Genomic DNA, 26,872 nt, shown 5'->3' with positions numbered 1-26,872 from the left:
GGTGATTATGGAGCTGAGTGTGTGTGTGTGTGTGTGTGTGGATGTGGTTCATTATGGAGCCGTGTGTGTGTGTGTGTTGCAATTAAATTAAACAAAAAAACGTTTTACATTTTTTGGGGAAAAACAACAATTTAAAGCAGTATTACACTTTTTTTTATGCTTAAACCCTTTTTCGTCTTTGACCCAAACACATACACGGTCAAAAGTTTGGAATAGTTAAGATTTTAAAAGAAGCCTCTTATGCTCACCAAGACTGCATTATTTGATCAAAATACACCAAGTATAACATTGCTAATAAGAATAAATGTTTTCTTGAGCAGCAAATCAGCATTTTAGACTTATTTCTGAAGATCCATGTGACACTTGTGTGTGGAGTAATGATGCTGAAAATTCAGCTTTGATCACAGAAATAAATTACATATCGAAAGTATATATATAGAGAGAGAGAGAGAGAGAGAGAGAGAGAGAGTATAATTTAAAATAATTATATAGAAAATATTCATTTTAAATTGTACGAATATTTCATTTTATTGTACTTTTGATCATAAACATTAAAAATCTGCGTTAAAATACATAGTGTTTCCCATAGGCAACATACCTAAACATCACTTAAAATTATTTTCAAAAAAGTTTTACTTGAAGTAAAATTCAATTTAAAACACATGTTTTAAGCTGCTTGTAACTAGGGCTGGGTATCGAGTTCGATACTTTTTAGGCACCGACCGAATTGCCTCGATACCATCGAGTATCGAAAAACGTCTCATCGTTCGGTACCACATTTCGAGACCTAAGGGGTTAATCTCATCAGCGCCAATAAGCCTGCAGCACTAGCCGGTGTGTTCGACTAGAAGAGGTGCGGCGTGGCGCAGATCGATCAGTGTTTGACATCTGCGAGAGCGATTCGAAAGCGCACGGAGCAGTCTGCTCTCTTTAGCTCTCGTGGTACTGTAATACTGTATTATTTATCGGTCTGCACTGCACAGTCAGCCCGCGTCAAGTCAAACACACCTACTACTTTACACCGGTTACATTCAGAGATGTGGCGCACACGTGAGGCTGAAGTGTGAATGCGTCGCAGCCCCATTAGATGTAAGGCTACATTTACACTGGTGCGTTTATGTGTTAAAATGAAAACGATCCTCGTCATACTGACGTTTCCACTGCTTTTCAAGCCGGCTTTCCACTATCTCCGACAAGCGACAGACCGGTCATTCAGTCATTCATTTCCAATGGAGAGTAGCGCGCGAGCTGCGTGGAGTTCCGATCATATGCAGATGTCCGTTCATACTACACGACCGAAAGCGCGTGTTATGTGACCATTCATGTCTGCTCTCTTTAGCTCTCGTGGTACTGTAATACTGTATTATTTATCGGTCTGCACTGCACAGTCAGCCCGCGTCAAGTCAAACACACCTACTACTTAACACCGGTTACACTCAGAGATGTGGCGCACACATGAGGCTGAAGTGTGAATGCGTCCCAGCCCCATTAGATGTAAGGCTACATTTACACTGGTGCGTTTATGTGTTAAAATGAAAACGATCCTCGTCATACTGACGTTTCCACTGCTTTTCAAGCTTGCTTTCCACTATCTCCGACAAGCGACAGACCGGTCATTCAGTCATTCATTTCCAATGGAGAGTAGCGCGCGAGCTGCGTGGAGTTCCGATCATATGCAGATGTCCGTTCATACTACACGACTGAAAGCGCGTGTTATGTGACCATTCATGCAAACTGTAGCATCATGCTACATAAGACAATAAATAAGATTTATATTCCGCTTTTACTCAAAACTCACTTTAAACCACCATCGAGTGTTTGTAATAACTTCCGATTGCCGTCTAATGTGTGTTTTGGCCATCTAATGTTGCTGAAATTAAATATGTTATTACCTCTGACTCGGAGCAGTGATCATGGAAGAGAGAACACAAGCAGACCGCGCTGGAAGCTGCTAATCCTCATCAGTAAATCAGTGTAAAATAAATAGAAATCATGATTCTGTCTGAGCTATGCGTTTTAAAACGAACACTAACTAGTGTAAATGTAGCCTAAAGGATGTGTAAACTGAAGACTATTTGAGCTTTATTAAAACTAGTTTGCACTGATTTATTGTGTTGGTTACATTTTGTTCCTTTGTGCAGTGGCTCAGGAGATGAGTCTTTGAGTTTGTATAAACGTCAACAAGCTGAAAAATAAAAAGCTAAAACATTTTTTTAGATAATGTAATCTTGTTCAAATTGATTTCATAAAATAGGTATCGAAAAAGTATCGTTCAGGAACCGGTATCGAAGTCAAGGTATCGGTATCGATATCGAAATTTTTTGCACGATACCCAGCCCTACTTGTAACACAGTGTGCTCTTCATTCACAGTGTACTCTTTCGATGGCATTCTTGTATTCGGGCTTCTTTTCGTTTGCACGTGTGCTTACCTGAAGAAGGTCCCTCGTCTGAACAGCTGGCTCTTGTCTGAGAAGAAGGGTGTCTGGGGAGTCTTTTACAAAGGTTAGTGCTCTGTTGGAGCTGTACTGAAGATCATTATGCTGCAGTGAGTTTTCACGCTCTGTGTTTTCTCTTCTGTCTGCAGCTGCAGTAATAGGCACACGGCTCCACATCGCTGTGGCGGCGTCCTGTATGTGTATGGCGTTCTACCTGATTTTTCTGAAATGACCCGGATGAATCGCTCTCTCTGGACACTGGACTGAACGCCAATAGAAATGATTGCTGGCGAGTATCGCCGGCTGCTGGAGGAGATGCACAGAGAGCCGACTCCACCTGCGGTTTAACACCCATTTAAGACCTGCTTTGCATTTTTGTAAATGTTTAACTTAAGATTAGATTTCGGGTAAACTCTGTTTTAGTTATGAGTTACGAGTGAAACGGTAACTGAAGCACCTACTTATGGATTCAAACGTCACATCTTTTTCTTGTGTTGTTCTCTCAGACACGCACACTTTTTGCTTGGGCTTAGAGGGATACAGTTAAGAAGGCAGAAAAACGATGTGATCTTGTACAACGTTGTTTTTATTAAAATGCCATTTACTGAGAGCTTCCATATTTTAGCTTTTGGCATCCTGAATGGCTTATGCCATCATTCAGATTCAAATGTTTGTAATAAACATAAAAGACCTGTTGTTTGCAGCATGGAAGTTTTCCATAGACTTCATGGAAACTTTCATGTTAAAATAGACAAACTACTCATGCTATTAGATCGAAACAAAACTTGTACAACATTATATTTTGATACCACATATGTCCTGGAATATTACACTCTAAAAAAAAATGCTGGGTTAAATACAAGCCAGTGCTGGGTAAAATATGGACAAACCCAGCAATTGGGTTGTTTTGACCCAGCGGTTGGGTTAAATGTTTAAATGTTATTTAACCCAGCATTTTTAAAAGTGTATAATGTACACCATGTGAATTCTTTGTAAAGACGTGTTTGGTTCAGTTTGATAAATACACTGCTAACCTGGCTCACATAAAACCACAATAAACATATGGGCATGCTTTCATATTAAATGTGGATAATATGATATTATTGGGGAAATACACTACAAGTTAGATCTTAAATATAATCGTATGAGGGTTTCAGCTTGCTAACTGTTTATTAACCATGCTAATGTCACTTTTTAACACTTAAAGCAGCACAATGTAACTGTGTTCAAAATTAGCAAAATGTATAATGAGCGAGTACATCATGAATTCATCTTCCAAAGCGCGTTTTTGTCTTATTCCTTATTATAAGTGCTTATATTTGGACTAGTGTAGCCTGCTCGGGTCGTCGCCGCTGCGGAGTAACACATACCTGCGTGACTCGCCATAGACATAAACTTAGAGAAGTAGCTCCGGTTGGAATGTTCCTCCGCGAGATGTGTGCAGTTCTGTTTATTAACCGCTAGAGTGCCAAACGTTACACAGTGCTGCTTTAAGTCAAGAATTAACATAGGATGCTTCTGCTGATGCTAAATGTGTGGACTCCCTTTTCTTGTATTGATGCTGTTTTGTCTATTACACGGCATAAATGTGCACATGCTCTTTTGTATTTATGCATTCAAATGCATGTCCTAAAGCATATCTGACCCTATCATCAACTCTTCATGTTCAAAAGTCAACAATTGAAGTAAAACGTTTCGTTTAGCCTGTAAATGTACACAGTAATTGCTCTATAGAAAATTATAGCTGTTGGGGGTTCATATTTGTAAACGTGGAACATAGTAAATGTTTGATATAAAATCCTATGCAACACAATACTGTGTGTGAAGACGTTTCTTCTTGTGTGTGTGTGTGTGTGTGTGCTAACACTGTGACACACATGTTACACAGCCTCTGCAAACAATGGAAGCCAATGAACTAATTTTGCACATTTTCAGAAATATGTTTATGACACAAACACAAATAAAACATAAGTACTTTACTATTAACTGTGTATTTAACGAGTATAAGCCAAGAAAAACCAGATTAACCCTGTAAGGCCCACTCAGTTTTAGCTTGACTAAACTAAAGCTGCTCATGTTTTGTTTTCTCTCTAAGACCACATTTACACAACTAATGGGTCCTAATCTTCAGCCTTGCAATGCTATTGGATGCTAGATTTGAAAACTAGGCCTATTTACCTGGTAATAAATTCACACAACCTGCAAACTTCCCTTGAAGCAGGCCATCTTGTTTTACTGGACTGGATGAATCTACATTCAAGTAAGTAAAATGGCTAAAATATTTTTTCTCTGTGATTATTAACATGTGTAGATCACATAGCTGGCCAATCACAGCACACCTCGCTTTTCAGACCGATGAGCTTTGTAAAAATCGATGCGTTTCAGAAAGGCGGGGCATAGAGGAGAAACAATAATGTACAGTATGTGGAAAATAATGTGTTTTTTGATCCTTAAACCGCATAAACACATTTCATTACACCAAATACACAACATAATGTTCTTTTTAGCAACATCATATGACCCCTTTAATGCAAATAAATTCTCCGAAGATCTGTACTATTGTTTAGAGGCTTTCTTTTGCGCTGACACGTGTTTGTCCAGCAGATGTCCTCAGCGAAGCAAGCATTCATCACTTCACGGATTGATTCAGAGTTTTAGAAAACTTCGTTTCTCTGTTCACTTGCCTGGTGATTAAAGAAAACGTAAAGTTAGAGGTGTGTTCAGTAGTTGTCTTTAGTTTTGGATGTGTGTAGCAGAGTCAGTGTCAGGAGGGTTATGTGATATATATTTAAATCAGTGCTGTTGAGATCGTTTAAATGCCAGTGATGCAATGTTAACTATTCACTCTGCACTTTAATTTCAGTGGCTATAAAATTCCACTGCCAAGTTTTTGTTTATGTCGCCCCCAAACAACACCATGTGTTACCTGTTACTTTTCTCCGCGATTTTAATGATGAACCAATCATAGCGTTTGTCATCAGCACTCCTGAATGAGGTGCAAATGAAGTGAAGTAGCAAGTATTGAGCGCAGTACTATTGTACTATAATAACCAATGCTTATTTTGTTTTATTGACGAAAGGATTATTATTATTTTTTTTAATTATTATTCTTGAGACGTATCAAAGCAATACTGTCTTTTTTGACGGGTATCTGAAAATGTTAAGAGATATTAACACATATTCTAATGTCCAATAGAAAAGAAGAAGATAAAAGCATAGCCTATAATTAGTCATTAATATTACTGGGACAGTTCCATAAACTGGCTCCAACTGTTTCACACACACACACACACACACACACACACACACACACACACACACATTATATACAATTAGTACAATAGTACTGTGCTAAACACTTGCTACTTCACTTCATTTGCACTTCATTATATATAATAAATATAACATGTATTTATAATTTGTTTACTTAATTTAACTGCTGACAACATAGTTTATACAGCTACTCTGTATACATATCTTGTTTAGGCGTTGCTTATAATTAATAATCATCAATCATAATAAACGAAAGTTCTCGCTCTCGCGAGGTTTGGGGCGGAGTCCCGAGAGTTGCCCTTGAGCCGTGACGCCACGCGTGTTCGTCAGAGGAGAGCCTGTAAGAGAGAGAGAGGCGCGCGCAGAAGAACCTCAGCTCCTCGAGGAGCAGCACCCTCGGCGCTCGCGCCCATGCTTTTGACCGAAGCCATGATTGGATTGTGAACGCGGAGCTTGCGCTTTTGTTTAGCGGGTTTAGTTCGTGTATCTCGAGCACTGAGATCAACAGAGCAGCACAGAAGTTTCCACTCCTCTAACTACAGGAATGTCCCACAAGGAGAGACCGACTTTCTATCGACAGGAGCTCAATAAGACCATATGGGAGGTGCCGGAGCGCTACCAGAACTTGTCGCCCGTGGGTTCTGGAGCTTACGGAACCGTGTGGTAAATATCTAACCTCACTGGATGTCGTGCCTAAAGTCTTGCGTGACAAGATCTCTTGTGTTTGATCCACAGCGTGTTTTCCAGTCTGTGAAGAAAGTCACGGTGCAGCGTTGCAAGTCGAGCCAGAACATACTCTTTTGCAAAAGAAAGGTCTTGCAACAGCAAAGAGCACTCTTAGTCTTAACACCATGGCTTTTGAAGTTTTAATCATTTTAATAATTATTTTAATAATTTAATGAGTTTCAATAATTTATAGAAAAGTGTGTATGTGTGTGTGTGTATATATATATATTTTAAACGCACACACACACATATATATATATATGTATGTATGTATATACGTATATATAAAATGTGTGTATATAGTGTAAAAATCCAATAAAATAATTTTAATGTAAAAATGATTAAAACTAAATAATCAAACATCTAGTATAAATGAAAATCATACATCAGATTACAACTAGGCTAACTGTTATACATATAGGCTAACAATAGCCTAATGATCTTATTGTCAGGTTTATGTTCTGTTAAGTGGACCATTATTTTGTCATTCTCTTCTGTTTACTTCACTTCCTGTTTCAATGCTATTTGGTTTCGGTTTCATTGTCTTCTGAATATGACCTCGTTAGTTATATCATATCACATACACACAAATTATATATATATATATATATATATATATGTGTATATTTATGTATATATATATGTATATGTGTGTGTATATATAGTGTAAAAATCCAATAAAATAATTTAAATGTAAACATGATTAAAACTAAATAATCAAACATCTAGTATAAATGAAAATCATACATAAAATAATTTATAACTTATAATAAAATAAAATAATTTTGCTAAATGGTATAAATTAATAATATACAAATAATAATATAAACACAGTAGTAATTGGTTGTTATTGTGTAAAAAGTCAATAAATAATAAAACAAAAGTAAAAGGTAATAATAAATAAAAATATATTAAAAAAATGTAATCAGCCTAAATCTCTGTTTGGGATATTACATCTAATATAAAAAGACAATCATGCATGGAAATAATCAATAAAGTAAATATTGATTAAATAAAAAAAATAAAAATGTAGTAATGTAAATGGATGAAGTACATATATACATCGGTTAAGAAAAATGCTATCAGAAATCTCATTTAAACCAGGAGAAAACATTGGCTTGGCCAAAAAACGGAGTGAAGCTGTTGGAAGTGAAGGTCTGTGCGTGAGGACAGAATGCAGTCACTCTGCTCTGACTCATAGCTCCAGGATTAGGTGTTCTCCGAAACCTCTTCTCAATATTACATCATTTACTCCAAAGCTCTAGATTAGGGGTTTTCCTTCAGGACCCAGATTTGACATCAGACATCGAGCGGCGACCAAACCTCTGCAGGAAATCCATTGATCGTGCTCGTCGTATCTGTGCGTGTTTGGCTAATGCAAGGTTCAATAAAAGCAAAAATGTTTGGCATGTGGCTTTGAGGATTTCGGGAAGGAAAAGCCAGCATTGCTTTGCATGCTGCTGCTGACATCAAGGACGAGTCACTGGCCTCGATATGTCTGAAGGAGGGTGTGTCTTTCGTTTTCCTGGACAGTCCCTAATAATGTGGGCGGATCCTGTCCTAGCGGTGTCCTCTGGCAGAGATGTAAATAGAGCTCCATTGTGTGTGTTCCCAAGACATTTGCAAGTCTGGTAGATCAAGCAGTTCAAGTGTGTTCACTGTCAATCATTCCTGCTCCTGCATGAAGCTGTAACACTCCTGCCACGTGTTTCTTGGCATACAGGAAGCACTCGTTCTGTAAAGCCACTTTTTATAACCCTGACATGAGAACAGGGCATCTTGTGCACGCCATACATATTTTTTTTCTGTATCAAATAAATAGTTAGCTCAGGGTGTCACCAGACAGCGTGTGTACTTTAATCTGTATGTAACAAAACGTTCTGGAATCCACTCTGGTTTTTTTTCCCTTTCCCACCCACTCTGAGAAGGAGAAAATGTAGGTGCTTTCCAAAAATCTGCTTCAGTCAACTCCGCTCACATACTCTGGCCTGCACCGCTGTAAAAGACAAGTGGAATCATAAACCGTGAAACACCTTGGAGCAGTTATATAATATTTTGCCCAGTCATTTATTCCACTGGGCTTTTTTAAAAGTCTTTGTTAAGGAGTTATAAGCCATGAACCAAGCCAACCAGCTATGAGGTCAATCACAGCATTATTACAAAATTATGATTTGAAACAAAAAGTATTTGAAAATTGTACAAAAAGACAAAGGCTTCACTGAAGGAAGTGTTGTAATGAAAAAATCAAATTAACATCCTGAATCCTGGGTCGACATTTTATTTCGGTAACATTGGGCAGTTTTGATTTATATGCTGTAAATTATTTTACATATGCGTCTGCTTCTACATGCTATCACTTGTTTCTGTCAACACCGATAGCTGGAAAATTCTGTCAATGGCAGGGAAAGAGTTAAAAATCCACCGATAAATTAAATAAAAAAAAATATATAAATTTTGATTTGAAGATGTTAATTAGAAATAACATTGTATGTTTATTGCAAAATCTTCATATATATATATATACACACACACACACACAAATATAAGTACGATGAGAGCGGGCGGGCACTAAAGAGTTCTTGTGGGATGTTTCGATTATCTGATTGGTGGAGATTTCTTTGCAGAATCATGGGTAATGTAGTTTTTCACCTGGAATTCCACTTTTGAACTTGATTATTTCAAATAAGTTGAATAATGCAGGCTGATGTCTTTAACAGAAGCATATATCATAGACAAACAACCTCGTAGTTACTGTTAAAGGTGCACTAAGCGAATTTTGCCAGACGACGTTGACATTTGAAAGCACCAAAACAGACCCTAACTAGACCTCACCCCTGTTTTGATATCTCCGCCCCACACGCACGTACAAAACCCCGGCAATGACAATGGCGGGATCTGCTATGCCTGCCATATTTGAAAGTTAATGGAAAAAACGCTTACAATTGCGCTGTCCGACAATGGTATTACATTTATTAATAATTGCAAATGAAGAACGGAGATGTTAAATGGTAGAAAGACACATTTTCGACAACTCTTGCCCCACTCCCTGTCTTTGTCTTCGCGAGTGAGCGACGCTGAAAACTTACCAAATAGTATCGACTTTGCCTTTTCTACCGAACGTATTAAAAGTTTCCATTTCCACGCCACTGAAATTAAAAGCTCACTGTTTTTTATTCATTTTGTCAGCAGCTTGCGCAGTGTTGGCTGCTTGATAACAGAGCTGAGGGTGGATTGTCGAACTTGATAATGCAATTTAAAGGGGTCATATGATGCGATTTCAATTTTTCCTTTCTCTTTGGAGTGTTACAAGCTCTTGGTGCATAAAGAAGATCTGTAAAGTTGCAAAGACTAAAGTCTCAAATCCAAAGAGATATTCTTTATAAAAGTTAAGAGTCAACCACGCCCCCCTAAAACGGCTCGTTCTAACACGCCCCCACATGTCTACCTCACTATGTGGGAAGATTTGCATAACACTGCCCAAATGTTCACGTAAAGAAAGAAGCCGTAACTTTTATTCTCGCTTTTAAACAACTTTACAGATCTTCTTTATGCACCAAGAGCTTGTAACACTCCAAAGAGAAAGGAAAACTTGAAATCGCATCATATGAGCCCTTTCAGTTAAGACCTAAGATAAGAAACATTCTGCAATACTGTTCCCTGTCGGCGCCGATAGCCTTGTGGGCAGCGCGCCGACATTCAGTCCCGAGTTCGAATCCTGGCTCAAGGACCTTTCCCAATACCGCCCCTCTCTCTCTCCCACTTTGCCACACCTCTAAACGGTCCTATCATAATACACGCAAAAAAAATAAAAAATCTTATGGAGAAATTGAATGGGATTTTTACTTCAGAAACCTGACTGTTGCACTCTATACTAAACATCATGCCGCCTGGCCAATCAAATTTGAGGATCAGACACCTATATTACCACTGTAACGTTGTTCAGTTGATGTTGAAATCTGTTTGGGTTGTTAGAGGAGTGTTTTGTTGGAGCACCAGTGGGATTTTTAGTCTGTGTGATGCACAGAAATTTCATGACTTTCCAGGCTGTGAGTGTTTGCAAATGTCCCACATTGTTCAGGACTTGTTATTTGACAGAATAGAGGTGGATTCTGCCAGAAGGCACTGACTGCAGCGCTCTGGAAGTTTGGGGTTTTCTCTTGAAGCGGCTGGATCAGAGAGAAAATCCATCCGTAAAACACAGAGTCGTTATTTGAATGAGAAACAGTGGTGTTTATCATCCGAGTGCATTTGTCAAGAACATGATATACGATAAAAACAGCAGAGGGAAAGCACATTGTGAGTTTTTTTTCTTCTTCACTCGTTTAAGCTGAGCTATTTGTAATCTAGCTGAGCGAACACAGTGACTGACTCTCTTTGCTGGAAACCCCTTTGGCCTACTTCAGGCCTGTTTTGCTGGGGTTTGTTTTTCTTGCTCTGGCACAAGTTGTTCGTGTTCTAGGCAAGGTCGAACTGAATCCACAACTGTCTCCCTTGCCATTGTGTTGAAGGCACATTCCACGTTCAGTACATAAAATAGTTAACCTCAGTCAGTTCATGACAAAAGTAACAAAAAATGTTTACAGTAATGCAATTATTGCTGAAAATAAGCTCGGTGGCCGACAAAAGTTAATGATTCTTACTCATTCTTCATGATAATCTTCACAGAAAAAACACCGCTTTGAATTTTAAGCCTAAATACAATTGGCAGAAGTAAACGGATAACCATAGGCTGTAAAGAAACATTTCAATGTCAACTTCTGACAACTCTTTCAAAGTTTTTTTTTTTTTAATACGTAAAAGTCTGAGTTGGAATAGTTTGCAAGAGCATGGGCCCAAGCAGCAATGGTTAATGTAGAAAAATAGGTGAAAAAACTGCCATGTCTCTTTTCAGATATTATGTGTTTGTACTGCAAAGTCAACAGTCTGGAGTCTCCACTGATACTGAGAGTTAGGATTCAACGAACAGCTTGGAAAAATACGTGATAGTTCCACTGACTTAAAAAACTTAAAGGAGACATATTATGCCCCTTTTTACAATATGTAATATAAGTCTCTGGTGTCCCCAGAATGTGTCTGTGAAGTTTCGGCTCAAAATACTCCACAGATCATTTATAATATAATTTTGAAAATGCCTATTTTGAGTGGAAGCAGAAACGCGCTGTTTTTCGTGCCTGTCTCTTTAAATGCAAATGAGCTGCTGCTCCCCGCCCCCTTTTCCAGAATAGAGCTGCGCCATTACAGCTCGGACCTGCTAAAAAGACACCCGTTTTGGTTCTGATTATCATGTTTATCGCGTTGAAATCATGCGTTTTAAACCGTATGCGTTTAAACTTCTGTTCTTGTGTGTTTTCTGAGTGCACACGTACAGAAAGCGGCTGTCACAGCATGAGAGTACTAAACTAAGTTCTCATTCACACACAAGTTTACGTTAAAAACACACATGAGTTACAAACAGTCGGTTATGTCTGTCAAGGTAAACATCTGGGAAATAAATTGCATGTTTATTTTAGATCTGTGTGGCAGCAGATATACAGTAAATCAATAAATCCTCTGCTCTCTTGTCTCCTCTGAGGCTGGGACTCTAAACAGTGTTCTGTGCTCGTCTGTGCAGCCAAAGACAGAACAGTTAGCGTGTTTTACTCAAACTTTCGCCATGGCATTAGAGCTGGTACCGCTGTAGCTTGCTAAATCAAAATGACGGCGCCGTGGGTGGAAACTTACAGATTAAGGGGCGGTAATATTATGATGAGATCCCTTTGCCACGTCACCAAGGGAGTGAAATCTGACGCGCTCGTTTTCTCAGACGCTTGCAGAAAAAGGCTTACCAAAACAAAGTTACTGGGTTAATCTTTTTCACATTTCCTTGGTTGGTAGATGCACCGGGGACCTGATTAAAACTTAAACAGTGCACTTAAAACCTGGAAAAATCTCTGATGAGCTGTAAATGACCACAGGCTGTTCATAGTCGCTTTTGAGTTGAATTGATACGGAGGAAGAGCTTGAGGCTTCATCATCACTAATCACAATGTCCATTATGGTCTGTGTCAGCGTGTCCTGGTTTGATAGAGAAATGGGACTTTTCCTGCGCACTGTGGTGGTTTCCCATGTTTCACAATCAGCACTGAGTCATTGGCTCGGCTCTCTGCTAGATCTTTGTTTTGGATCAAACCCATGCATGTGGAACACCAGTCCTGTACCTGGTTGCTGTCTAGCGTGCAGCTGTTTTCTGTTTCAGCACAGCCACCCAGCCGATGTATATCACTCGAACTGTTCCTAATGCTCAGCCTGTTCACAATGCTTGTAAGTAGACATCTCCCATAAACACCACACCCTTTATCGTCTGCAGTGGAGAGGCTTCAGCTATGCCTAGTTCCCCATCAAGTTAGTTTGAGTCATGCACCGATTGTTATGTAAGAGAAGAGCAACATTTGTTCAAGATTCAACAGTAAAGCTGTATAGATTTTGACCTCCCTGTTGGCATTGTGTCTGTCGAAACTGTATGCCTGATCGTGATTTATCTACAGTCTTATCAATTCTTTTGCATCATTAAAATTTGCATGTGTTCCTATGAGGCCAATTTTTTCCCCAGGGGTGTGAATATACAATCATTTCAGGCATGTGACACAGTAAAAAAAAAAATATATATATATATATTATATAGGCTACAATATGTTATATGTATGGATGCAATATATTAATTGTGTATATGTGTGGATGCATTCATTCAAGCTGAGCTGTAATCCTAGCTGATTAGTTTTAGAGTGCTTGTATGTTGTACTGTAAGTTGATGTTCTTTCCATGATGGTTTCTTGTGGTTTGGTCTGTGACAGAGTGTGTTATTATTTGTCTGGGCCGGCAGACGCTTTGGCGAGGTGTGTTCTTTGGAGAATGCTAATAGTGCAAGAAACTTTGTCTCCTTCCATTTGCGAGACTGGCCTACTTGCACTTCTTGGAAAGCCTGTTCGCTCTCCTGACCACACCAGCCTGGGCTGCCATGGTTACTGCGCTTCCATTGTTCCAAAGTTGTTTGGAAAATGAAATTGGGGCTGGATGCCGTTTGGCAGGACTTCATGATATGAATATGAATTTTGTGAATCGAGCAGAACATTGTATTATGGGTGACATTTTGTGGAAATTATAGTTATTAGTGGTTCTTGCTAAGGCATGACATGTTCAGTACAGGAATATTCCTATATTAATCAGAATATGGTTACTTTCTGAATTAAGAAGCGTGTAAATTGAATAACCATAACCAGATTCAGACAATATTCTGGTTTGTAGATGTAAGGCATATAGCATTGGTCTGTCTGAGGTAGTTAATAATAAAATCCATGAGCTTATCTACAAAAAAAAAAGTTTAATTGTACAATGACCAACCACTGTTGTCCCAATCCCCAAACCCCTTAGTCGCCCCATCCCTGCCATATAAGTTATATACAGCATAAGATGGAAAAGCAAAAGGTAGTAATTAATATTTTTTGTTACTGTAAAGCATGACTCATCTACTCTCTTCTAAGCCGTCTCTCACCGAATTTGCGCTTAAGTTAACAAAGAGTTGAAAAAGAAATGCATTTAATACTTAAATGAAATACTGATTTATTTATTTGTATCTTTGTTCTGTTGTATTTATTTGCTATTACTTTTAATTTTAGTTGTTCTTATTTTGTTCCTGTTTTCAATTTAATAATGTGTGCACTTTATATTACTTGGGTTAGTAGTTTTTGCTGTGGTATCTAAATTGAAAGTTTACTACTGCTATCTAAAATGTGAAATACTACACATCTACTTCATATATGTGGGCAAGCAGAGTGTTACATTTATGATTTTAAAGCATGTGTGTGTGTATGTAAGTAAATATTGTGTCAAAATCATGATTAAAATGGAAGTCGCAATATTGATCAAAAAATTGTGATAGTATTTTTTTGTCCATATCATACAGCCCTACGTTTATATCTAAGATGTCCAAACAAACGATACCCAACCCTAATTAGGTCTTAAAGTGACTGCAGCCTTCTGTATTTTATTCAGATTGTTCAGAATATGCAAATGACATGCTTACAGGAATATTCCAATTGCTGTGGATCAAGTTAAAGCCCCTCCCCCCATAATCAGAAAATGCTGTGCGTTTGAACGTAGCCAGTGCCAGTATTAATAATTCTGGACTTGCACCTTGTAGACTGTTAAATGGACCCAAAAAAAAAACAGAAAGCCCTAGCAACCTCAAAGCAATGTCCTGACAACCACCTCTCCTTACAACCACTGTTCTCATTTTCAAAAATTCGAACAAACAAAAATAGTATATGAGAATTATTGTTCTTACTCTTGCTGTATGAAAACATGCCACTTTTATTACGGCAGTTGAGCATTTCATGCTTTTTAAACCATTTATTCCATTTCAAATGATCTAACGATTTCAGACATAGCCTTTTATGAATGTTCTTGTGTTTCTCTTTAACAAAACTTTCCTACAGTTATTTTTCCTTGGAATGCTTGTGAATCTTGGCGTAAACTCTCCGATAATCTTGCACTCTGTGATGTTGATCAAATCCATAATGTGCTGTTCTTTTTTCCGCAGCTCCACATTAGACACAAAGTCAGGCCTGAGGGTCGCCGTCAAGAAGCTGTCCCGGCCGTTTCAGTCCATCATCCACGCCAAGCGCACATACAGAGAACTGCAGCTCCTCAAACACATGAAACACGAGAATGTAAGATGTTTACAGCTCTTTTATTTCACCTACATGTACAATGCAGATCCTCTTTTGACGGGCTTGTACTGTATTTTTTCCACATAATCTGTGACTTCCTGACTGTACTTCCACGTTCGTGACTGTTCTAGCATCCTCACATGCTCTGCCAGCACAGATCCCAGTGGGAGATTCATCTGTGTGTAATGTAACTCTATTGATCGTTGTCTGTGAGCTAATGAGGGAGTGGGGAGAGATTATGCATTATAATGTATAATGCACTGCAAATAAGAAATGCATAATGTACATGTTGCGTTCCACGTTTCGTATTCTGTTTTATGTAAGATTTTTACGTAAGATTTTCCTCCCCTCTAATTTTTTTGTTATATTCAATCGTGTGTTCATATTTACGGTCATGTTACAAAAAAAGTTTGCAAAAAATCGCCAAAAAATAAAGTTTGCTAATGTTAAATCATTGATTGCACGATAGTGCCACAACATATTTTCATGTCTGATCAGGGCGATAATCACCATAGACATTGAGGGGGGCTAGTCCCCCCCGATAATTAGAAATCGCTAAACCTTTTTCTCAAATATTGCCAATTTGAGAGAGAGATGAAAGTTGTGTGTACGCGCATCTGTGCGTCTCTCTTTACACTGAGTGAGTTTACTTCAAAACAGCGTTGCTGGAAAATATAATGTAGCGATTCAGTATTTAAACTGTTATTAATAAAAGTCGCGAGGCAGCATTGACAAGTTTGTTTGCTCCTGGATATGTGAGCTGCACGATCTCCGATATGTGTGTGTGTGTGTGTGTGTGCGCGCGCATAGGAAGGTATAAGTATAAGTGTGTGTATTGTAGGAGCTAGACGACGTATGACAGTATAGTAGTGGTGTCCCATTTCTTAAAGGGATAGTTCACCCAAAAATGAAAATGTGATGTTTATCTGCTTACCCCTAGGGCATCCAAGATGTAGTTGACTGTTTCTTCAGTAGAATGCAAATTATGATTTTTAACTTTAACCGTTGCAGTCTATCAGTCGTATAATACATGGCAATGGTAACAAAATCTATGAGAGTAAAAAAAACATGCACAGACAAATTTAAATTAAACCCTGCGGCTCGTGACGACACATTGATGTCCTAAGACACGAAATGATCGGTTTGTGCCAGAAACAGAACAGTATTTATATCATTTTTTACCTCTAATACAACACTATGTCCAACTTCCTTGGCTCAAGAAAGCTCTCTGACCCTTTCCATAGACAGCAAAACAACTGAAATGTTCCCAGGTCCAGAAACGTAGCAAGGACATCGGTAAAAATAGTGTATGTGACATCAGGGGTTCAACCATTATTTTACGAAGCTACGAGAATACTTTTTGAATTATGCAATTTACAAAACTATATTTGATCTATATGAGTTAATTTAGACGTTTTTTTTATAGACCGTTATTTCCATGCGTTGACATTGTGCTGCATTATTTTGCTCATTGCGCCCTCCTGTGGCTTTGGGAGACAAGACAAAAGTTTCCTTAAAACCTATTTAATCTGCATATAAAACATTAGAAATTAGATATTTGTTTAATTTTTATTGTGTGTTTGACTGTTAAAACAAAAAAAATATTTGTTGTTTGTCTCAATAAATTGGGTTAATTTAAAAATACAGTTGTTAAATAAAAAAAAAGTTTTTATATTGCTCTTTGTTTTAAAAAAGGTTATAAAAAATGTCAATAATTGATACGGAACGATATGAAACATTATATCGTTGATACATTTTTTAGCTATAATCGCCCAGCCCTTGTCGTGATACTCTCCACAATGGCGGCGCACCACTGCAGACGGGATGAGAAGAATTGTTGAATAAAGTAATTTTTTTTCCTTTGTGCACAAAAAGTATTCTCGTAGCTTCGCAAAATTACGGTTGAACCACTGATGTCTATTTTACCGATGTCCTTGCTACGTTTCTGGACCTGGGAACGTTTCAGTTGTTTTGCTGTCTATGAGAGGGTCAGAGAGCTCTCGGATTTCATCAGTAATATCTTAACTTGTGTTCCGAAGATGAACGAAGGTCTTACGGGTTTGGAACGACATGAGGGTGAGCAATTAATGACATCATTTTCATTTTTGGGTGAACTAACCCTTTAAGACAGACTTGCCGCCACCTACTGGCAGTTTTAGCGTCATATTTATCCACAACAGGTCTAAAGCAGCCAAAGTACCAACACAAAAACACACTCCGCAAAATATTGTTTAATTATCGCTATCAGAAAAATCCCCATAAATGTCGCACGCCCTTAGTCAAAAATGCATGCCTGTGTTTTCAGCAGGCATACGGTAAGTACGAATGATCTTATTTGCCTGCTGTTGTCAAGACACTCAACGTGTTTTGCATAGGGAAAAAAAAAGAACTGGACTCTTCTGGCCAGAGTCCAGGAATCTGTGCAGCCTCTGTTTGAGCGTGGGTGAAACTCTATGCTGGATCACAGCCACCTACTCGCTCTCTGTTTCTCTCTCCCTCCCTCCATTTTCCTGCATGCAAGCGCATTCATGTTCCCTGGTGTTGTCTGTCTGTCTTACAGATGTTAGTGTTTAACAACACTCAAATCCCTGAACAGATCGACTCTTCATCCTTTTTCATAGTGCGAACTGTGGCAACCGACATGCAGCTTCAGTCCAGGACCGTAGTAAACACTAGCTGTACTGAGCAGTGTAATACGAGCAAAACACAGCACTCTGATGAAATGTTGCAGTCATATGCGTGACTTGTGTGTGTTTGATTCCTCTTTGGACCAGTTTCATAGTGCCCATCTAAGCTGCACAGTTCTGCATAGCTGAAGCTATATATATATATATATATATATATATACACACCTATAAATCAGCACTGTCTTTTGCAGTATATACTTTAATGAACAGACATAAAATACTCTATCTGCCCACTTATTTGACAAAAGTCTTCTCCACATGTAAGCGACAGGCACACTAACAACATTTTCTTAGTAAATCCGTCTGAATCCTAATGATTTAAATAGTTTATTGTGACACTTTGGAGATTTGGGTTCTGTTCCATGTAGATTATTATTTACCATTATAACTATTTGGATGTAAATAAGACCTATATATATATATATATATATATATATATACACACCTATAAATCAGCACTGTCTTTTGCAGTATATACTTTAATGAACAGACATAAAATACTCTATCTGGCCACTTATTTGACAAAAGTCTTCTCCACATGTAAGCGACAGGCACACTAACAATATTTTCTTAGTAAATCCGTCTGAATCCTAATGATTTAAATAGTTTATTGTGACACTTTGGAGATTTGGGTTCTGTTCCATGTAGATTATTATTTACCATTATAACTATTTGGATGTAAATAAGACCCACCTCCTCATCGTTCATTAATTTCATGATGATCAAGTTTGTAATATAATATATAATATTATAAAAATAATATTTATTATTATAGCTTTAAATTTTATGTTTATATATATAATTTTATATTGTATGTAATATTATAATGTATTTTTATTTTATTATTAAAAATATTGTATTTAGATGTACACTACGATACAAACGTAATGTTACAAAAGATTTCTATTTCAAATAAATGTGGTTGTTTTTAACTTTCTATTCATAAAATAATCCAGAAAAATATAACATGTTTCCACAAAAATATGAATCATCACAACTGTCAACATTGATGATAATCAAAAATGTTTCTTGAGCAGCAAATCAGCATATTACACTCTTAAAAATAAAGGTGCTTCAAAAGGTTCTTCAAGCGATGCCATAGAAGAACCATTTTTGGTTCCACAAAGAACCATTCAGTCAAAGGTTCTTTAAAGAACCATATCTTTCTTACCTTTTTATAATCTGAAGAACCTTCTTTCGCCACAAAGAACCTTTTGTGAAACAGAAAGGTTCTTCAGGTGTTAAAGGTTCTTTATGGAACCATTTAGACAAAAAGGTTCTTCTATGGCATGATGAAGCACCTTTATTTTTAAGAGTGTAGGATGATTTCTGAAGATCATGTGACACTGAAGACTGGAGTAATGCAGAAAATTCAGCTTTGCATCACAAGAATAAATTATATTTAAAAAATGCATTCAAAATTGCAAAATTTTATAATATTACTGTTTTAACTTATTTTTTTTTATCAGATAAATAAGCGCAAGTAAGTACCATTTTGATTAGCCGTCGTACCTACAATGACTGTGCACTGTGTAAACAATGAGTGACGTATACGCGTGAGAGATCACTTCCGGCGCTTGCGTAAACTACGCCAGAGTGCGTACACACCTCACGCCGTGCGCGCACTCAAAGCAGTTGGACATAGTGGTGTATTAGAGGTAAAATATGATATAAATACTGTTCGGTTTCTCGCACAAACCGATCGTTTCGTGTCTTAGGACATCAATGTGTCGGCACGAGCCGCAGGGTTTAATTTGGATTTGTCTGTGCATGTTTTTTTTTACTCTCATAGATTTTGTTACCCTTGCCATATATTATACGACTGATAGACTGCAACAGTTGGAAGTTAAAAATCATCAAATGTGTTCTACTGAAGAAACAAAGTCACCTACATCTTGGATGCCCTGGGGGTAAGCAGATAAACATCAAATTTTCATTTTTGGATGAACTATCCCTTTAACCACGTGGGTATGTTTATATGTGTCTCTGAAGGGAACCGACTGTTTCGATGGTATTTTAATTTTATCTTGCCTGTAATGCCTGATAAAGCAGCATTTATGAGCGCAGCGCTGCTTTGTGTACAGCCGTTATCGTATTATTTCTGATGCGAAATATAATGTTCTCAGTGCCACTGCGCTCAACAAGACAGCCTAAACGACGTAACGGGCAACGTGCTGTCTGTCCAGTGGCGTAGCGGACAGCCCCGCGATAACCTCCCCTTGCTGGGGTGTGTCGAAAGACGATGATCTCGACGATAGCCAGAGATATCGTCAAAAACAACAATTATTGGCAATATTAAGAGGATTTGGCATTTCCAATTAATGTAGGCCGGTTACATTCCTATTTTCATTAGGCCGATTATTATTAAGTTACTTTTATTATTAAATTAAAATTACAATTAATTTGCCCCGCAGTATTACCGCATAATTGACGCGCTGCAAGGATAACAAAAGATTAGGCTATTTACTTTTCAATTACCATGTTATAAAAACAAGTCTATTATACAATGAATTATAGGCCTATGATTAAAATATTAAAACTGCAGTCATCAATAAAAACGCACCGACTTTCAAAAACAACCTGTTTAACATGAAATGTGTTTCTTTTGTTTTTCAATATGTACAGGCCACAAGAAAATTAAAGGAATAAATAAAAAATTAGCTATATACCATTAGCATATGTTGAAGTAGATTCGACTCTTGTCGTCTCTGAGAGATTATGCCGCGTCAGATGCCGAAAGCTCCGTCATTACTCCGTCATTCCGTTTTTTACTTTTACTGACCGCATAGTGAATTGACTGAGATTAAGATGTTCACCAGCATAACTCTTGCGCAAAGTTTGATATCCATTGGCTTGCCTTCATGGTTTAAAACAGTAATATTTTTAACATTGCGATGTAAGCAATTACCCCAGTAGCAGTTTAGCAAAGCAGTTTAGACTTTAAAATGCAGTTTAGACTTTAAAATGATCTGTCCTTAATCGTTTAATGTTGTCATGTTTCAGACTAATTTATGACTCTTGTCTGTCTTGCAGGTAATTGGTCTACTAGATGCTTTCTCGCCCGCTACCTCTCTAGCAGGATTCAATGACGTGTGAGTATTTGCTTCATTTCTTGAAGGTGGTCTGACTAAAATTCTTCATAGGCTCTTCAGATTGTCAACTTCTCTGATTTCATCCCTGCATCCAGAACGTACTTCTAGGAAATGTTGTTGTACAAGGTTGCATGTTCTGTGTGGTGTTATGGCTTGCAGGTCTGTGGTTTCTGAGCCATACTGAGAAACAGCTGATATGTAGTGGCACACTGCAGTAATTACTCAGGCATAGCTGCCACACCTCAGTAACGTGCGGCTCCATCAAATTACTCGATGTGTGTAGGTGTCTCCACTGCACAACCCTACATTGCTCAATAAAATCTTAATTAGACGTAGTCCCGATGGTGTGTTGTGTGCTCACTTTATCTTGAAGGACCTGTTAAATCCAGTTACGTTCAAGTGCCTTGCATCCAGTTGTCAGAGCAATAATCGAAAAGCAGCAGCGGTTACTTCCTGTCGAGTTCTGCTCCGGGAGGGGCGACGGACATCGTGGCTGTGCATGGTTGGGAATATCCATAGTTACCATGGCAACAATGATTAATCCGTTCAGCATAATTTCCTCAAAGGCACATAAGCAATAACCTGCAAAATGCTATTGCCTCATAATATAACTGCCTCTTAAAACAGTCAACACATTCAAAAGAGAATAAGAGCACCTTCTGGGAATTATAGATAAAAATTGCCTTGGTAAGAGTTTCATATGAGCTGACGCATATCATGTTGTTCTTTAGATTTTTCTTCAATTCACTTTTCATTCATGCTGGTATTTTTGGAATATTACATGAATAATACATGATAATTTAGTGTTATTGTAATATGTCATTTTTGTTGTGAATATAGGAATGTATGATCAACACATTTCTTAAATTCTTTAGTGTCACACATCATTTTATGCTAGTCTGACTTCTTAAAAAAAGACCATTATACCAAAACATTCACTGCATAACTCGCTATTGCATTTCTGTACGGTTAAATTCCCTTATTTGGATTAAATATGTGACTTTAAATTTCAAAATAATAACTGCAATTAGATTGAATAATTGCAATCAGGCAGTTATTCACATTATTAGCAAAGTTGCGCACTTGTACTGTATTTGTGCAATCAATGTTATAAACCACATAATAAGCCAAGTTAAGGCTGCTCTGTGCCTGCTCAAAATTTTGTAAAGACACAGCATGAAAGGTCAAGTTATGCGATTAAATAAATTTTTGCCCCCTCTGAGCATCATTAAACAGTCTGTGTAAAGACACCTAAATGCCACTTCATACGCGCTTCTGTGCCACCTTTGTAAAGTACATTTGTCAGTGGTTTACAAATGCAAAGTAAAAGTTTGAAACTTGATTACTAACCACACAGTCAGGTATGATTATGGAACATTGTGAAACATGGATCCTGGGTGTGACACCCATTTTTGTGTAGGCTCTTTGTATGTCCAATGTAAAATCTGGGTCATTGACGCAAAAAAGGCTATCATATAGGTCCATCGTCCCATTTTAATGTCAAGGGGCTCTTTAAGGACTGCTTTCATGTGCTGTCCAAATGTTGAGCCCAGTCTCAGTATAGTTTATTTAAGTCGGGTGAGAGCTGCTTGAGGTCACGACTGCTGGGAGACGCAGAGGAAGAACGAGCTCCAGTGTAAGTTGTGTTTGGCTGCAGAGAGATTGGAAACAGGAGCTGGGACTTCTACACACTTACACTGGAGGAAGGGCCTTACTGTGCTTTATATTTGCATTGCACAAGCACTGCAAGATGCATGGAAACAAGAGCTAAGAATACTATAATACTCTATAAATACCTCGGCCCCAAAATCTCATGGAGAATGAGTGGGATAGCACTAGCAGAGCTCGGGGCAAGAGGGGAGGAGCACGTTTGGCAAGAGATATTTCTGAACTGCATGTATCCGTATACTTGAGTATCTGCTATGCAAACCTCTGATGAAGAGCTCGCCTTTAATGGAAGGCATTTTCAGTACCGTAAGGTTATTTCACCTGGCATGTTTGACTCGAGCGTTAGAAGAGTGCAGAATTGGACTAATCCTATTACATTTGGAAAATAAAAGAGCTTAAAGTGTGAAATATAATGTTCTCAGTGCCACTGCGCTCAACAAGACAGCCTAAACGACGTAACGGGCAACGTGCTGTCTGTCCAGTGGCGTAGCGGACAGCCCCGCGATAACCTCCCCTTGCTGGGGTGTGTCGAAAGACGATGATCTCGACGATAGCCAGAGATATTGTCAAAAACAACAATTATTGGCAATATTAAGAGGATTTGGCATTTCCAATTAATGTAGGCCGGTTACATTCCTATTTTCATTAGGCCGATTATTATTAAGTTACTTTTATTATTAAATTAAAATTACAATTAATTTGCCCCGCAGTATTACCGCATAATTGACGCGCTGCAAGGATAACAAAAGATTAGGCTATTTACTTTTCAATTACCATGTTATAAAAACAAGTCTATTATACAATGAATTATAGGCCTATGATTAAAATATTAAAACTGCAGTCATCAATAAAAACGCACCGACTTTCAAAAACAACCTGTTTAACATGAAATGTGTTTCTTTTGTTTTTCAATATGTACAGGCCACAAGAAAATTAAAGGAATAAATAAAAAATTAGCTATATACCATTAGCATATGTTGAAGTAGATTCGACTCTTGTCGTCTCTGAGAGATTATGCCGCGTCAGATGCCGAAAGCTCCGTCATTACTCCGTCATTCCGTTTTTTACTTTTACTGACCGCATAGTGAATTGACTGAGATTAAGATGTTCACCAGCATAACTCTTGCGCAAAGTTTGATATCCATTGGCTTGCCTTCATGGTTTAAAACAGTAATATTTTTAACATTGCGATGTAAGCAATTACCCCAGTAGCAGTTTAGCAAAGCAGTTTAGACTTTAAAATGCAGTTTAGACTTTAAAATGATCTGTCCTTAATCGTTTAATGTTGTCATGTTTCAGACTAATTTATGACTCTTGTCTGTCTTGCAGGTAATTGGTCTACTAGATGCTTTCTCGCCCGCTACCTCTCTAGCAGGATTCAATGACGTGTGAGTATTTGCTTCATTTCTTGAAGGTGGTCTGACTAAAATTCTTCATAGGCTCTTCAGATTGTCAACTTCTCTGATTTCATCCCTGCATCCAGAACGTACTTCTAGGAAATGTTGTTGTACAAGGTTGCATGTTCTGTGTGGTGTTATGGCTTGCAGGTCTGTGGTTTCTGAGCCATACTGAGAAACAGCTGATATGTAGTGGCACACTGCAGTAATTACTCAGGCATAGCTGCCACACCTCAGTAACGTGCGGCTCCATCAAATTACTCGATGTGTGTAGGTGTCTCCACTGCACAACCCTACATTGCTCAATAAAATCTTAATTAGACGTAGTCCCGATGGTGTGTTGTGTGCTCACTTTATCTTGAAGGACCTGTTAAATCCAGTTACGTTCAAGTGCCTTGCATCCAGTTGTCAGAGCAATAATCGAAAAGCAGCAGCGGTTACTTCCTGTCGAGTTCTGCTCCGGGAGGGGCGACGGACATCGTGGCTGTGCATGGTTGGGAATATCCATAGTTACCATGGCAACAATGATTAATCCGTTCAGCATAATTTCCTCAAAGGCACATAAGCAATAACCTGCAAAATGCTATTGCCTCATAATATAACTGCCTCTTAAAACAGTCAACACATTCAAAAGAGAATAAGAGCACCTTCTGGGAATTATAGATAAAAATTGCCTTGGTAAGAGTTTCATATGAGCTGACGCATATCATGTTGTTCTTTAGATTTTTCTTCAATTCACTTTTCATTCATGCTGGTATTTTTGGAATATTACATGAATAATACATGATAATTTAGTGTTATTGTAATATGTCATTTTTGTTGTGAATATAGGAATGTATGATCAACACATTTCTTAAATTCTTTAGTGTCACACATCATTTTATGCTAGTCTGACTTCTTAAAAAAAGACCATTATACCAAAACATTCACTGCATAACTCGCTATTGCATTTCTGTACGGTTAAATTCCCTTATTTGGATTAAATATGTGACTTTAAATTTCAAAATAATAACTGCAATTAGATTGAATAATTGCAATCAGGCAGTTATTCACATTATTAGCAAAGTTGCGCACTTGTACTGTATTTGTGCAATCAATGTTATAAACCACATAATAAGCCAAGTTAAGGCTGCTCTGTGCCTGCTCAAAATTTTGTAAAGACACAGCATGAAAGGTCAAGTTATGCGATTAAATAAATTTTTGCCCCCTCTGAGCATCATTAAACAGTCTGTGTAAAGACACCTAAATGCCACTTCATACGCGCTTCTGTGCCACCTTTGTAAAGTACATTTGTCAGTGGTTTACAAATGCAAAGTAAAAGTTTGAAACTTGATTACTAACCACACAGTCAGGTATGATTATGGAACATTGTGAAACATGGATCCTGGGTGTGACACCCATTTTTGTGTAGGCTCTTTGTATGTCCAATGTAAAATCTGGGTCATTGACGCAAAAAAGGCTATCATATAGGTCCATCGTCCCATTTTAATGTCAAGGGGCTCTTTAAGGACTGCTTTCATGTGCTGTCCAAATGTTGAGCCCAGTCTCAGTATAGTTTATTTAAGTCGGGTGAGAGCTGCTTGAGGTCACGACTGCTGGGAGACGCAGAGGAAGAACGAGCTCCAGTGTAAGTTGTGTTTGGCTGCAGAGAGATTGGAAACAGGAGCTGGGACTTCTACACACTTACACTGGAGGAAGGGCCTTACTGTGCTTTATATTTGCATTGCACAAGCACTGCAAGATGCATGGAAACAAGAGCTAAGAATACTATAATACTCTATAAATACCTCGGCCCCAAAATCTCATGGAGAATGAGTGGGATAGCACTAGCAGAGCTCGGGGCAAGAGGGGAGGAGCACGTTTGGCAAGAGATATTTCTGAACTGCATGTATCCGTATACTTGAGTATCTGCTATGCAAACCTCTGATGAAGAGCTCGCCTTTAATGGAAGGCATTTTCAGTACCGTAAGGTTATTTCACCTGGCATGTTTGACTCGAGCGTTAGAAGAGTGCAGAACAGCAAAGCACTCGTGATTGTTGAGGTTAATGATAGCGCTCATGGCCGGGTCAAACGAGTGCCGCTTGGGTTCTTTTCACCGCTCAACAGAGCTTCCAGCAGGCCGCCTGTGCCCAGCTGGCTCCGCACCAGACACATTGCACTCTTCCCATCTGTGCACGGACAAACTAATTGGTTGTGCTGGATGTCAATCTGGACTAGTGATCTACTGAATTTTTTTATTTACCCAAAAAGTAAGATCAAAATTAGAGTTCTTATTTAGCCCAAAAAAATACAAAATGAGGTTCAACACTCAAATAAGTTGTATATAAATATTTAAATTGCTCATAAATTATTTATTTTATATATATATATATATATACACAGTTGTGCTTTGCAGAATGTGCAAAATGTTAATAATTGAAACAAAATAAGAGGGATCATGAAAATTGCATGTTGTTTTTTATTTAGTACTGTCCTGAATAAGCTGTTTCACATAACAGATGTTTACATATCCTCCACAAGACAAAATAATAACTGAATTTATAAAACTGACTCCATTTGAATCTTAATACTTTGTGTTGTTTCCTGGATGATCCATGACTTTTTGATATTTTGTGATAGTTGTTCATGAGTCCCTTGTTTGTCCTGAGCAGTTCAACTGCCTGCTGTTCTTCAGAAAAATCCCCCAGCTCCTGCACGGGCTTTGATTTTCCAGCATCTTCTGCATATTTGAACCCTTTCCAACATTGACTGTATGATTTTGAAATCCATCTTTTAACACTGAAGACAACTGAGGGACTCGTGTATAACCATTACAAAAGGTTAAAACATGTACTGATGCTCAAGAAGGCCACGGGGGGGGGGGGGGGGATCCCCAAGGTGGGCTCCC

General features: G+C 38.1%; 2 protein-coding genes across 2 annotated transcripts in view; both read left to right on the top strand.

Moving 5' to 3' along the window:
• Nucleotides 1-3,263, top strand: part of LOC107555997 (protein kish-B-like) — a 4,622-nt gene extending 1,359 nt beyond the window's left edge. The window contains exons 2-3 of the mRNA XM_016238962.1: nucleotides 2,372-2,503; nucleotides 2,586-3,263. Coding sequence (XP_016094448.1) covers nucleotides 2,372-2,503; nucleotides 2,586-2,668 — 215 coding nt within the window. The 3' untranslated portion in view covers nucleotides 2,669-3,263. The remainder of the gene's footprint in view (nucleotides 1-2,371; nucleotides 2,504-2,585) is intronic.
• A 2,782-nt stretch (nucleotides 3,264-6,045) lies between these two features.
• LOC107555985 (mitogen-activated protein kinase 14B-like) overlaps nucleotides 6,046-26,872 on the top strand; it is a 29,107-nt gene continuing 8,280 nt past the window's right edge. The window contains exons 1-3 of the mRNA XM_016238948.1: nucleotides 6,046-6,372; nucleotides 15,011-15,140; nucleotides 20,861-20,917. Coding sequence (XP_016094434.1) covers nucleotides 6,254-6,372; nucleotides 15,011-15,140; nucleotides 20,861-20,917 — 306 coding nt within the window. The 5' untranslated portion in view covers nucleotides 6,046-6,253. The remainder of the gene's footprint in view (nucleotides 6,373-15,010; nucleotides 15,141-20,860; nucleotides 20,918-26,872) is intronic.

The sequence above is a fragment of the Sinocyclocheilus grahami genome, unplaced genomic scaffold, assembly GCF_001515645.1.
Source record: "Sinocyclocheilus grahami isolate Dianchi unplaced genomic scaffold, SAMN03320097.WGS_v1.1 scaffold552.1, whole genome shotgun sequence".
Lineage (NCBI taxonomy): Eukaryota > Metazoa > Chordata > Actinopteri > Cypriniformes > Cyprinidae > Sinocyclocheilus > Sinocyclocheilus grahami.
Note: the sequence above shows the minus strand (reverse complement) of the source record. Positions and strands in the feature narration are given on the sequence as shown.